General features: G+C 34.5%; 3 protein-coding genes across 10 annotated transcripts; 2 read left to right on the plus strand and 1 right to left on the minus strand.

Annotated features, from left to right (window-relative positions):
- The first annotated feature begins 72 nt into the window (after window positions 1-72).
- On the plus strand, window positions 73-2,514 carry LOC114401636. 6 transcript variants are annotated; one of them, XR_003664315.1, is made up of 5 exons: window positions 73-377; window positions 547-653; window positions 968-1,037; window positions 1,621-1,638; window positions 2,189-2,514. XR_003664315.1 is itself a non-coding variant. In XM_028364203.1 (4 exons), the coding sequence occupies exons 1-3, from the start codon at window positions 220-222 to the stop codon at window positions 988-990; spliced, it is 288 nt and encodes a 95-aa protein (XP_028220004.1). In that variant the 5' UTR covers window positions 82-219; the 3' UTR covers window positions 991-1,037; window positions 2,189-2,514. The 6 variants fall into 6 exon arrangements, 4 of the variants coding, with proteins under 4 accessions (XP_028220004.1, XP_028220003.1, XP_028220006.1 ...); XR_003664316.1 differs by lacking the exon at window positions 968-1,037 and having other exon boundaries at window positions 80-377; window positions 547-695; XM_028364203.1 differs by lacking the exon at window positions 1,621-1,638 and having other exon boundaries at window positions 82-377.
- A 3,137-nt stretch (window positions 2,515-5,651) lies between these two features.
- LOC114403318 (zinc finger protein 4-like) lies at window positions 5,652-8,027 on the plus strand. 3 transcript variants are annotated; one of them, XM_028366204.1, is made up of 3 exons: window positions 5,652-6,922; window positions 7,046-7,162; window positions 7,257-8,027. In XM_028366204.1, exon 1 carries the CDS (start codon window positions 6,194-6,196, stop codon window positions 6,767-6,769), a length of 576 nt encoding a protein of 191 aa, XP_028222005.1. In that variant the 5' UTR covers window positions 5,652-6,193; the 3' UTR covers window positions 6,770-6,922; window positions 7,046-7,162; window positions 7,257-8,027. The 3 variants fall into 3 exon arrangements, with proteins under 3 accessions (XP_028222005.1, XP_028222003.1, XP_028222004.1); XM_028366202.1 differs by having other exon boundaries at window positions 5,652-7,162; window positions 7,257-7,501; XM_028366203.1 differs by having other exon boundaries at window positions 7,046-7,501.
- Window positions 7,804-13,141, minus strand: LOC114403317 (TIP41-like protein). Its single transcript, XM_028366201.1, has 8 exons — window positions 12,968-13,141; window positions 12,633-12,818; window positions 12,322-12,412; window positions 12,012-12,122; window positions 11,589-11,648; window positions 11,443-11,484; window positions 11,057-11,185; window positions 7,804-8,174 (listed from the first exon to the last, which is right to left on the minus strand). Exons 1-8 carry the CDS (start codon window positions 13,108-13,110, stop codon window positions 8,070-8,072), a joined length of 867 nt encoding a protein of 288 aa, XP_028222002.1. The 5' UTR covers window positions 13,111-13,141; the 3' UTR covers window positions 7,804-8,069.
- Between the last annotated feature and the right edge of the window lie 1,493 nt (window positions 13,142-14,634).

Here is a 14,634-nt window from a genome sequence, read left to right on the forward strand (position 1 = left end):
CATATGGATTTAATCATCCAAAAAAATTAGAAAAAGGCAAAGGAGAACTACAAGATTAAAAAATGAAACGACATCGTTCCATCTTCTCCATCATAATATATCCTAAGTAATGATTCTCACTCCCTCAGTGCTACCAGCCACCACCACCACCACTAAACCCTCGCAAAGCCCTAAAACTGAGTTTCTCATCTCTCAGATTAGATTCCGATAGACACAGAAATGGCTTTTCGTTCAGGTTCTCTGTCTCGCTCCTTAATGTCTACAGCTAGGGCATCACTCCGACCGGCGGCGCCGTCGTCAACCCTTCCCCGCCTCCGTCCGCCACCACTCGCCGCCCCTCGCGTCCAGTCCCGCCGCTTTTCCATGCCTGCTTCCAGGTGCTGTTTAACTTCCTTTTTCTTAATTAACGACAACGAAATCGAAATCGTTTCAAAACGAATTTCGAATTAGCCGTCGTTTTAATACTTGTGATTTGGAATCCATTTGTGTAATTTTCTTGCAAGTGTAGTGCTTATATTGAGAATGTGTTATTTTTTTTTTGAACAGGAATTTGGGGCAATTAGGGTGCACACACTCGCTTTTACCTCTGGGCATAACCTGCATGACGTCACACATTGCTGTCAGTGCGCGTGCTTGCTGCGAGCTGTCCCATGGTACCTTCCGTCGTTCTTGTCAAGATCGCTAGTAGTCTCTTTGTGAGTCTTGCTGGTTTGGTTCTAGGACGCATCAAAAATGTTTTTTTTTTTAACAGCTACATGAGAAATGTTCTTCAAATGCGTTTTGAAAAAAAATTATTACTAATGTTCTGGATGATAGAAAACCTTAAATTGCGGGCCTGATAGATGTTAAAATTAGGTAGTCGTAGTCCTGTTTGTGTGTGTTGTTCTATGTGAAGAGATGAGATGGGTAGAATTTGTGAGTTTGTCTAGCTTGGTTCATAAGAAGGTATTAAGATTCAAATTTATAGGGATGAATGGAAAAGATGGGTGATGCACAAGGACATCGATCATCCAATGGCAAGAGAAGAATGCTGCATAGTAGGTTCCCTTTTTTTTTCCTTTGTTTAAAATTATAAATTCAATAATGTTTTCAGTTAATTCATACATAAGTAAGTAATTGGTTATTCTTGGAGATGAACTGAAGCAGTAATCAGATTTCCTGGACATTCATTGTTCCTTTTCCCCCCCGCTTGGGCATACATTTCGTCAATCCATTGCATGTGATACTTTATTATTAATTTTAGCATTGAAAAATCTATGCTTTGAGTGGTTAGTGTATTGTATCCCTGCTTATGTTGCTTTTGCAGGTTTTTCTTTATTAATTTTTTAACTGTATTTATCTTTTGTTTTTAAGTTTCTACATCACCCTGGAAATGCTAATACCTAAATAAAAAATAATTTATAGTTCCCAACAAACAAGTTTTACAGAGGCATTCTACAAAAAATCACTTGAATGGAACAATTTGAGCCTTTTTTATCAGCTTATTGAATTCCATACATAAATTTGCTTAGTTTACCAGAAATAAAATCCATGCCAGAGTCATCCTTGAAAGGGCTGTATGTACAGTCCTTTCATCAGTTTTCTAATACTACTAATCAGTAAACTACATTCCTTTCACAGGTGATCCTGATTCCTGAGGTGAGGTTCTAAATCCCCATTGATTATTATGGTTTAACTTAAATGATCTCCTTGACCCAACTTCAAATTCTTTGCTCTGAAAGATGTGAGATTTATGGTAAAGTTGCTACCTTGAAATTCTTCCTACCAAGACACTTTGAAAGCCTCAGGCAGCTAGGCATGGGAGTAGTCAAAAAACTACAGTCTGTCCTTTCATGTGAAGGATGATTACAACCTTTGCCTATTCCTTTTTATGTTAAATCTTCTATAAGTATTTTTAACGTAAAAAAAAAAATCAACATTGCTTTCTGCTTTTAGAAGTTGCATTCTTAGTCAAACAAGTATTTGCTGGATATGGTTGGAAATTCCTGTTACTTGGGTGTTTTCAATTTTCAATGTAACAGATACAATGCATGCGCATGAGGATATATAGTTTGTGAAAAGTATCCATTATGTGTAATGTAAACTCGTAAAAAATTATCTGATGAGGAGTGTAGCAATGTTGTCTAAAATCTTAAATGCCATGTAATCTCTTATGCTTATGCTGCTGTGATTTCCCTTGCTGTTGCAGGTACGTGAGGAAGCTGTTGGATTTGCATAGTGTTGCCTTTGATGGTACTGGTGACCAATAATTTATTAATAGTGTTATCTGCGAAGTAACGGTTGTAGGATTCTTGAATGAGGCTCATCTGTTATGCTATTTTTAATTTGTGTTATTTCTTACTCGAGAGAAAATCTCTTCTTCCTTTCCAAATTGGAACAGCATTCAGGATTAGTTCTTGATTATTCTTGTATCTGGTTTCTGGTTGAACTCTGTACATCTGTTGCCTATCTTTCAAGTATTTTGAAATAATTTGTGGATCGACCACTTATCAACTAATGCACTAAATTAGTTCAGGAATGAGTACCTTTTTAACTTCTTTTTTTAATAACTTTTAACCTTTATTAAAAATATAAATTAACTTTACTATTAATCTTATACGTCAATGTCTGTCTTTTAGTAATCTTTGCTTGTCATTATCATTATACTATAACTTTTGCCAAATTATAAAAAAAATTTAAGTTATGATAATCGAGGTTAATTAATGGTACTCTACAACATTGAAAGATTGCAATTTATTTAAAGGGATCGTATCACTTTATACAAGTTGTACAAATACTTTTTTTTACTAATTTTGTAAGACATTATCTGTGTGTCGATTGATTTTAATGTCAAATGCGAATTAAACTTTAACATCTAATTTTCCCTTTAAAAACTTTATTTTATAGAACATTAGCATTTGATCAAACAAGTATAAATGTATACATAAAAACATACTAAACATGTTAATTTACCAAAAAAAATATTAGTCTTTTTTTAATTTATTTTGCTATTATCAAATTTTATTCTATTTGCAATATAATTTGTTTTTCTCCTTCCTTCAACTCCTATAGGTGTTATCCTAAGAAGGAATTGTTTTGTGAATTGAAGATGGAGAGCCTTCTTCGACGTTGCTTCCTCGCTAGACACAACTGGTTCAGTCTTGACGGGGCCAGGGTGGGGGTGGCGTGGTGCAACGGCTTGGGGTGGGAGGCGTATGAGGAAAGGGAAGGGTGTGTAGGAATTTGGGCATAAGAGGAATTTCACACAAGGGTTGGTAGTGTCATTGACACTATTGGTAGGAAGAATAGTAGTTTTCTTTTGGACTACATTTTTCTCTTGTTTTTTTAGGAGAATATTTGATAAACATTCAAGTATGTTATCATACAACTAGAGTGAGAAGAAAAAAAAAAATTAAATATATTTATCATAAAATTTATGATGTGATAAAAAGAAAGAGATATAAAAAAAATAAAAAGAGAAAAAATGATGATTTGTGTATCATTATTTTTTTAATAATATTTCTTTGTTTTTAACTACTGAAAAGGTTTTTGATATGTAGCAAAAAGTGGAAAATTTTCAAAGTACAATCCAACCTCGTGTTTTTATTCCTGTCTTTACATAATTTTTTTTTAAGTTTAATTCAAACTTTCCTATGAATTTTATTAAATTTAATTTTCATGCATTATAAGTAAATATTTTTACGTTTTTTTAACTGTGATAAATATTTTTACATTACAACTAATTAAAAGCCATATTACTCATATAATTCTTAAAATTAACCATTTTATCATACATCACAATCTATTATTGGATAACAATACATTTGATATGAGAACATATAAAATTGAAAACATATCAAATGTAACATAAAAAATTATTACAAGTAAAATAAAACCTACATAATAATAAAGCCTCCGCTCTTTTAGTAAAAAAAAAAAAAGCCTCCGCTATGACAAAAAAATCAATGGTATAAACGAGTTCTTTTAACTGTTTTTTTTTTTTAATGAATTGGATGTTACTGAATTTCGGTATATTGGCCGAAATCTGTACATCAAATCGAATAGTATGAAATATATTTCTATGCGTATTATCCCTATCCCAATCCTAAGTCCCAAGTTAATAGATTTAAGAGCAGTTGGTGTATATTTCTTTTGGTTAGATTATAAATAGCGGCAAGAAATATTATTAAAAGAAAATTTAATGATAATGTAAAATATTTTTATATTGTTTTCAAATCATAATTTATTAATATGATTTTTAAAATAATTATCATAAAAGCTAATAAATTTATTATACATGATGATGAATTATGATTTAATGACAATATATAATTATTATTTTTCTTGAAAAAAATTAGTATATAATCATTGATATCATATATTATTACATTTATTAATAATTTCTTTCCTATAAGTAGTATATATCTTATTAATTATTATTTTGTTACCCAATAAAAGATAACAGTGTAAAATGCCTTCACACTGTCAGTATACTTCAATTAAAATATTAAAAATCTGTAAAACATAATATTCGTATATGATATGATTTGGCTCGAAGTTAACCCTCAAATTTGAGATGATTATCTGAACGAGAGCGGAACAGAATCATTCCCTAATTTTGCCTAATGCAGCTAGCCTGGAATAATATGCCGTTCTGTTCGATTCGATCTTCCAGCATTTAGGGTAACTATTCCATAGAGATTGTGACGAAAAAGTGGTGTGTTCTTTGATCACATCATGGTGAATGCAGACAAAAAACTAAAGCACTTGTTTAGTTGTTAACGGCTTTCATTTTACCCTTACCTATTCCTTGTAGGTTTATGAAGACACTCTATCTCATCTTTTTTCTTATACAGCATGTGTACTTAGATCTTGTTGGACCTCGATTACTTCATAAACTCATCTTGTTTAATGAATTTAAGTAGGACTCGTTCTTGTTTATCTCTCTAAATTATTATCCAACCGAAAATCAGAAGATAGAAATTATCCATACGTTAAAAATTTAGAAATATCTGTAGCAGAAAACAGAATCTAGAAATATCTCATGCTCCCCTAGTTGTTCTCAAAAGTGGCCATGAGACAGAAACCATGACACTGTTCCTTGCATTCGGTGTTATGCAATGCACGACCAAGGACCAAGCACTTTCTATCTTCAATCTACATACACTCCACAAAGCTGAGCTGTGATTGGTTGGTGATGTGTCTTTTTCTATGGTCTGTTTCAGAGAGAAAGTGTGAGGACTGTGGACAACCAGCTTTACATAAAAGGGAAACGGTGGAAATTTCCCATTATGACTCAGTTTAATGAGGGAAAGAGTGACCAAGTAAAAAACAAGTGGCTTTGTATAATAGGACCATTGAAAAAAAAGATAAACTAAGGGCAGGTGCAAGTGCAACTGGACCCTTGATGCATTTCTTCCTCTGTACATATTATTCACACTCTAACTACAAAGTTTGGAGAGGAACACGAAAAGGCCCCAACAAGAAAACACCCACGTAGATGCCCTGGACCATTATTGGAAATAAGAACCCAGAAAACATCAAATCAAAAAGCAATGAAAAGCCAGCCCAACCCAACCCCACCTTACATATGCTCAAACTCAGAAGTCAGATCCTACTTTCACTATCAATAGGAATATAAAAGGTGGGAAATAAACAAATCAATTAATACTAGCAATAGCAGTGACCAAAGTGGAAACCGATCATATCTGATATCTATCCTACTCAAGGAAAAAAAGTATAGCATATAGATTTGTTACATGATGGTGTGAGGAGCATACACATGGCAGGCAGTTCAAATAAAATGAGAGATTTGATTTTGACAAGGGATGGAATGATTTATCATTTTCAACCTTATATTTCTATAGCTATTCCTAAGATAGCCAGGAAAGGATAGAACTTTGCAAGGAGAAAAGAGGAAAAGAAAAAGGAGAAAAGATGATAGTGGAGAATCCTAAGCTTGAAGGGGTGCAACAGTGAAGATGACATAAGCATTGTTCCCTACAGAACCAAGCATCAACAGGTGGGGTTACTGATTAGGATGACAAAAAAATAAAAAACATCCCATCTCACTTCCATTACACTTTGATGCCCTTGTCCATTAGTGTTTTTTTTTTCTGCTTTTGATCTAACCTTAAAAGGATTCCAATGAGCCTTTTTACATATATGCAACTTCCCTTGATCACCGGAACTCTTCAGAGAATTTAGGGAGAAAATGATGATCACAGAAGATGAAACAACTCTTACAACAGGCAAAGAACAACAAAGTGAAGTGATGAACGGAGACAAGGACAATCATGGAAGCGAAGATGGCAACCCCAAAGAGTGGTTGAACCTGAGCATAGGTGGAACTTCTTCACTATCAACATCTGGAGACACTGATTCACAAGCAAGACCACCAGCCACTGCCAAAGTTTTTTCATGCAACTTCTGCATGAGGAAGTTCTTTAGCTCACAAGCACTAGGAGGCCATCAGAACGCGCACAAGAGGGAAAGGGGAGCTGCCAGAAGATACCAATCTCAGAGATCGATGGCAATAATGGGATTCTCCATGAACACACCAACTATGTTTCGATCACTTGGTGTTCAGCCCCATTCACTTGTGCACAAGCCACGCAGAGGTGGTGGTACCATGGTGACACCGGGCTTTCATGATGCAAATGCACATGCAAGACTTGGGATGGCATGGACACCTTTCTCGACCGAGGATCAAGCAGATATGGTGTGGCCAGGCAGCTTTCGCTTGGTTCCACAGGAGCCACTCAAGCTTGATTTAGGCCTAAGACTCTGACAACAGTATTTGGGCTCAGTTTGAAACCTTATCCTCCTTTTCATCCTAAAGAGCTAGCTCGTTAGTCTAAGCAGGAAAAAGAGAACAGGGGTAGAAGATCCTTGACCTGGAAGAGTCAATAACTCAGATGAGGATGGTACTGCATAGTAAATGGTAGGATATTTGTAGTTTCCATTGTCTATATATGATTACATGTTTAGCACCAGAAAAACCCAATTAAAACTCCTGGCTATCTATTTTAGTTCCTTGAAGTTTGATATAACTCCTGATATGCAGTGCTCACTTGACATGTTACTGACTTAGGGACATTTTGCTTTTCGACATGAAAATCCTGATTTTCATCCTGCATGTACTTTAGAACAAGGACTACCACAAACAATTAGTGGATGCAAGGTACGTTCAAGATAGGATGCTTCCAGCATGTGTAAAGCCACAATTCTAATCTTAGGATTTTAATTAAAGATGACATTTGAATGGAACTTTCCAGGATGAAACTTTCCAACAAGACAGTTGATGCTGTTAATGTCCATGTACGGAGAAAATTTCTGGTTTATAACAGTACGCTTAGGTCACTATGATATTCAAACTTCAAAATTAACAGGCTTTCACAAACCATAGCTGTGCCGACAATACAAATCTTGGAAGTGACTCTGATCAAAATACGCTTATGTTTGTCAACATTAGAGTAGGAGATATTCCTACTTTGCTCAACCTACGTCTTGCTTAGTTATCTATCGCCATGCTTTTCTTCGAAATAACAATCTATTTGGGTAGAAAGTGGCATCTGCTAGAAACATTTCACTTGCTTTAAAATAGCGTTTCGTGAGCATAATACGAAACATACAAAGACAACCCGGAAAAGCCTTTCCAAAAGGCAATTGCAAGTGAGAGCGTCTGCTGGGTTCCATGCATTTTCTTTGGCCCCATTGCCCCACGAGTTTAGCTCCTTTAAAATGAAAGATTACTTCTGAGAGGAACGTGAAAAGTTATAGCTATTAGAAATTAACAGTTAAAATTGTGACCAAATGCATAAGTTCGTATCATAAATTATAGAATTAACTTCAACCTATATATAAGTAATAAACTTCTCAATTTTTCATGTAAAATGAATCCCTCGCATATTAGTTAGATCTCACCCCAACCCTCCCTCCAACCTTTCGTACAAGAACAGAACATGATTAGCATGCATCTATGAGCTTATCTCATAAGAAGCAATTTATGGTTCCAAACAGCCATGGTAAAGATGAATAAATATGAACAAGAACCCTTTTGCATTATGGGGATTTACAGTCTTATAACTTTAAGAGGAAATTACAAGCTTTTGGGTCTTATGCATTATGATGGGGAGCTTCTGGCTGATGAAACTCGGATCACCATACGCACCAGAATCAAAAGGGTGCCCTTTCTGCATCAATCAATCAGACAATCAAGAACAATTACAAAGGTGCTCAACAATAAATTATAACTAGTAAATGACAGCCACGCCAAAGCAAGTAGACACAGATAAAAGCAGTAAAAGGATAAGACAAAAACATGGGAACTAAAAGCTAAGGTGGTGCTTGGTTTCATCATTTTCTGTTTTCATTTTCAAAGAAAATAGAAAATGCATTTGAAAATGTTTGTTTTAATTTTTAAAAACATTTTCAGACAAAACATTCTCAAAAGAGGATGAAAACTGAAAACAAGGATTTGTCATTTTCAACGTTTTCACTTTGTTTTCTCTAAAAGTGAAAACGTGGTGGCACGAGACATAATTATAACCAACTTCATTAGCAGCCTCGTCCCCCCAACCCTCTCGACCCAACCTTCCTCTACTTCTCCTTCAACCTTCATCTCCCAAAACCACCACCACCTACCTCCAAACTCCATCATCAATGCATCAAACGGCCACCACCCCCACACCTTCAAACACCACACCATAACCCAAATCCACCACACCACCATGTCCTCCACAATCACCAGTGCAAACTCCAGCGACCCAACCTCCACCATCAAAACGCCGCGCACCGCCACCTATCGCAACCACAACCCAACCTTCTAAGATTTTGTTCCCTTTTAGGTAGGTTTCGAGGTGTCCTGATCCGATTGTTGGTGGCAAGATTCAACACCGGCAAAGGGGGTGGTTCAATGGCGCGGTGGAGGGTGGTTACAATGTTGTGCGTTAGGGTTCAAAAAGGTTTTTGTTGTTGATAAGGTGTTTATTGAAATGCCTCAACCAGTTTTTCAATATTTTCATATTTTGAAAATAGAAAATAACAAAGCAAAACAAACATGTTTTCTAAATCTAAAAACTTTGAAAATGAAAATTGTTTTCAGAAAATGAAAATGGAAAACAAGGACTCAAACCAAGCGCCACCTAAAGCTAATATGATACTAGAAAAAACTAAAACAAAGGAACTAAAACAGAGTCTATCACTACCACCAGTCACTTGGTCGGCTGTCATTGTCACAAGGCTTGAAAACAGACTAGTTTGAACTGTACAGATTTTAAAAAGAATGAGAAATAATTGAGATTACATGTTTTCTCAAGGGAAAAAAACCTCTCTAAATTAAATAATTAGAGATGTGTTCATCTTTAAGTTTTAGTATATTAAGATAATGTTGTATTTTAAAATAAACTATCATAGATACACCACTGCTCACTAAAGAGGAGCCCTGTCTTTCCTTCTGTTTATTAGCAAAAAAGACCAGGGACAGGGCAGAGAATAAACAAGAAAATATGACAAGTTTGTGTGGGACCAGGATTTTTTTATTTTATCATTTTATGTAATAAACAAATTGATGATTTTATAAGATTGACATTTCCCTTTTATTATTTACACATCTAACAGAACTTATAAATCATTTTATATCTTTTAAACTACACCAACAATTAAAAAAAAAAAAAAAACAAATCAATTTTGCATTTCTATTTCATTCCCTTCTTGACTCAAAGTAGCTTGCCCTCTATTCAGTAGCTTCACAGGAGTGGTCTCTTTCATACTCAATTAACTATTTGGTTAATCTCCTCAGTTACTTCATTAGCAAAATCTTGGTAATCAAAATCAAGATATTCAACATATATCTCTCTGAATTATTTATTCATATATTCCAGTTACCATGCCAACAAGATCTCCCACCCAAAAGTTAGAAGCCCAGTGAAAATTAGTGGTTCTCTTACAACAATAAGTATTATTAACTATTCCTATTACCTATAGGATTGATATGGGTAAATTAGAACTTACGAGATAGAAATAGGTTCAGTAGTGTTAACCCAAAAAATCACCATATGTAGAAGAAAATTATCTCAATAAGGATCTCAAGAAGAGTTTTGATGAAGACAATCACTTGCAAGTACAAGAGATCAAACTTCAAGCTCATGAATTAGCTCTTAAAGACATAAAATCAATCATTTAAATGGGTAATAATTTACTTATAATCTATTATCTTAGTTGCTAACAGATTAAAGCTTCAAAATGATAAACATGCCATTCTGTCATAGGAACTAATAGATTACAAGATGCATTTAACAAATTCAATTGTTCTTGATGATTTCAAAATATCACATTAAATTGATTTAACAGATTACACTCTTTATATAGTAGATTATCTAAAAACATGCTCTGTGTTTTTTATTAAATTGAAAATATTCAATTCCAAAAAGCTTGAATCAAAATAATCAATTACTAGCTTATCATAATAGATTATACTCTTTATATAGTAGATTATCTAAAAACATGCTCTGTGTTTTTGATTAAATTGAAAATATTCAATTCCAAAAAGCTTGAATCAAAATAATCAATTACTAGCTTATCATAATAGATTATATAAGCCAAAAAATGGATTAATATCTTGACATAATTAAATGTCATTTTTCTTGAAGGACAAGTGACCATATCTTAACCAACTCAGTTACGCATGATAAAATTGATGTTTCTAATGGATATATAGTCTTACATCAATATATATCTAGGGACTTAAAATGACAACACAATTAATTTATTAAAGAATTTTGACTTCATAACTGAATTAACCCCTCCTTTTTGAGTTGTTGAAGCCATTTGGTTAACACTATAGCACTTCATCCATGATCTTATACAACAAAAAAAGAAAGAAACAAGTATAGGGAAGTAAAAAAGCAGTGGACAAACAACCTAAAGTCCTTATTTTATACTAGCTCAGCACAGAGAGCAATAGACAAGCATCCACTCACTTTGTTTCTGTATTTACTACGGTCAACAACAGAAAAAGAGTATCATTCAGAATTAGTGTAAAGAACATAGCACGTGATGCATAGCACAAACTTACTGCAGACAAAGCTTGAAATGTAGATTCTCTCCAGCAACTCTCTCGAAGTATAATGGGATTTGTACTTCCACCAAATACACAATGCATACGTGTTTCTCTCAGTCTAATCAACACTCCATCAACTCTAAGCTGTATTAGTACCAGAGTAATCAGTTAAAATTACAAGTTTACGGAAAGTGATGTGAAGCAAGTAAATGTGCTGACACAGTGACGCTAATCTCAAAGTTTGTCAGGTGCATTATAGATCCTTAGCAATAACTTCAGTATTTTATAAGATCAAACATGATTTAGCAGATCAACCATCATAAGAGTAATTTGGTAGCCAAACTTTACTTTAAAGACAGAAGGAATTTACTAATTTAGTATACAAACAGGGAGTAGCTCACCCAGAAACGCAACAGAAGAAACCAAGAGCTAGGCATAACTCTCTGTAAAAACCAAAAGGCGATATCACCAGTCATTGGTAATCATATTAATTTGCATAACAAAAATCGAACCCCCGATCAACAGAAGAAACCAAATTAGAGATTACCACTTTTATAGTAAGAAGTGATACTCCATTATCAGCGAGTTCATCCTCATATAACACCACCTGTTCACGATGAGGATTCATTTAGGATGAAAAGTAAATACCATCAAGGAAGATAATATGAACAATTTATTAGGTCAGACACTCAGACAAGTAAAAACATGAACATATCTATTTTGATTTTTGGTTCTTCACTATCATTAATATAAACTATTACACCTTTGCAGATTTCACTAAACTATTACACCTTTGCAGATTAACAGCATGATCAATTCTTAAAAAGGAGCACAATGGTAAAGAACTTTCTTTCACTTGAGCTCTTTCTTCACAAACAATGCAAAATTGTTTCACAAAAAGATTAGCATGCAAAAACAATTGTGTGCATAGAGGTTAGCTCAGAAATCATTCAAGGTACTCACTACCCACCTCATCATAGAAAAGTATGGGCTCCTTGGATGCAAGTGCAACTACATCAATTTGATCCTTGCAGTCTTCCCAATGGATATCACTGGTTTCCTTAGAAGTCTCTCCCTCATTCTACCATACAAAAAATAAATATCTTAATAAAGCATAAATAAGAATATTAATGCAATTTTCCTTATTTTCTTATAACAAAAGCACCATTATATAGCTCCGCATCAGAAACTCATACTGCAAAATTGTACATGTGACTCATATGAAAAAAGGCATTTAGGATACCAGATTAGTCTGTGGAGAACAAAGAAGGAACGCGTACCAGATCTTTATCAATCTCAATAGTGCCACTTCCACAATAAGGTGTTGTAAATGTATAGTCGTAATCTAGTATTACTTGCTGAGAGGGCTTGCTGCACATTTTTCCCAAAAAAAAATGAGACTAACAGCATGGTCATTTACTTACACATCCTATTCAATAGGAGGGTTAGACAGCGCAAGCAATTACCAGGAAATTCCATACTAGATAAAAATTTCTTCCTAGAAAGAAAAGATGTCAAATAAATCTAAACAAAATTAACAGTATTTTGAGTTACACATAAACACGAAAGTGCACATGCCAATAGCTCTCACCTTCTAAATTTCCATTTAGCCGCCGCAGGAACTTCAACTGGCGGCAAGGCTTCCTGTTTCCAGCCACGTAGAGCATCAAATGCATTAAAATGAATGTTGGTTCCACTGCTCAAGTGTTTTAGAATCAAAGTGTTTTCCCCAAAAACCATTTCTGGTAAATGAGACGTATCGAGTTTCTGTTCCCACCTGCAAGGCACACACAACCAACATCAAAACAAAATTCTCGGATTTCTCATACGCCAAATCAATAGCCTACATAATAAAAACTCTTAGTTTAACTCTCGAAAATTGAAATTAGAGGAGCTAGGGTTATGTGTGATGCGAGAACAGCTCACTCTTGGAATGTGGAAGAGTTCAGTATGGAGTGCCTCCGAGTCTCGATCAACCAGCCATTGATACGAATGCCTCGCCGGCCACCTTCGGCGAAGAGTTCAGCGCCGGCGGCTTTCAAGTCGTTCTCGTCAACTTCCAATTCCATCGTCACCTTCACTTTGAGTTTCAGTCACAGAGACACGGTATTAAGAATTGGGTATTGAATATGGGCCCTTTGGACCAGGCCCGGCCCACCTAACCTCACAGACGCCATTGCTACGCCTGGATATGCGGGTCGGGCCGGTTGTTTTGAAATTAACAAAGTTTGGATCTAGGCCTTTTCATTCTGCACCCTACAGAAACCAACCTACAGCCTCTTCTCACTTTAAACTTTGAGAGCGTTTGTTCCACGGATATTTTTTTTATTAACAGTAATATGGGTTGGAAAATTCATTCCCGCATTTGTTAGAAAGTAATATAATAATTATTGTCGGGTATATTTTGTTTCTGAGAAAGTCATATTCTCATGTTCACTCATTATTTATTCTTAGAGGAGGGGTTGAGAAAGTCATCCTTGTGAACAAAAGTTTATTCCCAATTAATAGTTAACTAAAAACATTTTTTAAACGTACCCAGGAATAACATTCCTGTGTTATATTCCTTGAAATATTATAAAAAAATAACTAAATAATCTGTAAAACAAACATCCTCTTGTGTGTGACTCCCACAATATCCCTCGTTATTGTTCTGAATTACATGTTCCGTAATTGTTTTTGAATGTATTATAGGATAGATATTTCAGAAGTATGATATTTTAGTTATGAAATGAGTGTTCCAGAAGAAAAACACTTATTCATGAGGTGTTTTGGAATATCTCTTTTGCAATTATTGTTTAATATATTATGGAATAGATGGAAGTATGATATTTTAGTTACAAAATAGGTGTTACTGAACAAATACACTTATTCGTAAGGTATTCTAGAATACTTCTTCCGTAACTCATTTAAAATACCAGTAATGATGTGGTAATTCTAAAAGAAGAGCAAGTCGACAGAAAAAATGCTTAGTTTAGAAATTTTGAAAATATTAAAAGAATGGGGTGTAGGATGATTTTTGAAGAGTACAAGAAGAGAAGGCCTTGGACCTATGTTTTCAAAACCCGTGTTAATGCAGGCCAATTAGCCCAATGTCCAATTTACTAATTTTATTAAGAAGGAATAGAATGTCTATAAAAGCAATTGTCCTTTTTGGTGTGCAGATTGTTTTCATTTCTTTCACACATTGTTTCCATTTCTTTCATAATCTTCAAAACGTACGTGATGTCATTATTTTCTTCAACTGTTTTTTCTTTTTTACTTTTTAGTTTGAAAAATACAAAGAGAGACATAAAGTGTCTCTCTCTTTCAACTAGTCACTATAATGTAAATGACTTTAACAACACTATTCAATCACAATTAACTTTTTGTTGATAAATTTATTAGGTTTTTTTAGTAATTATTTTAAAGGTCACGTCAAAGATTATTTCTTTTCAGTAGACTATAAAGTTGCTGCGGTAGATCACCTTTTAAATTGAAGGCAAGTCATCAGAATAGCCAAGTTTAACTCTTGCCAACATCGTTCTATGCGTATTTTCCCCCTTCTAATGTTGGCTCATTCCCAGTTACCACTACCAGATTATATCACAAGCCCA

The sequence above is a fragment of the Glycine soja genome, chromosome 20, assembly GCF_004193775.1.
Source record: "Glycine soja cultivar W05 chromosome 20, ASM419377v2, whole genome shotgun sequence".
Taxonomy (NCBI): domain Eukaryota; kingdom Viridiplantae; phylum Streptophyta; class Magnoliopsida; order Fabales; family Fabaceae; genus Glycine; species Glycine soja.

What these genes read in the sequence shown, in the direction of transcription:
- LOC114403317 (XM_028366201.1), bottom strand. Translation starts at nt 13,110, where the DNA reads ATGGAATTGGAAGTTGACGAGAACGACTTGAAAGCCGCCGGCGCTGAA. An exon ending in CACTTCTTACTATAAAAGTG is followed by an intron (nt 11,485 to 11,588) that starts GTAATCTCTAAT and finishes TGGTTTTTACAG; the next exon opens with AGAGTTATGCCTAGCTCTTG. An exon ending in TTCTTCTGTTGCGTTTCTGG is followed by an intron (nt 11,186 to 11,442) that starts GTGAGCTACTCC and finishes GTACTAATACAG; the next exon opens with CTTAGAGTTGATGGAGTGTT.
- LOC114403318 (XM_028366204.1), top strand. Translation starts at nt 6,194, where the DNA reads ATGATGATCACAGAAGATGAAACAACTCTTACAACAGGCAAAGAACAA.
- LOC114401636 (XM_028364202.1), top strand. Translation starts at nt 220, where the DNA reads ATGGCTTTTCGTTCAGGTTCTCTGTCTCGCTCCTTAATGTCTACAGCT. An exon ending in TTTTCCATGCCTGCTTCCAG is followed by an intron (nt 378 to 546) that starts GTGCTGTTTAAC and finishes TTTTTTGAACAG; the next exon opens with GAATTTGGGGCAATTAGGGT.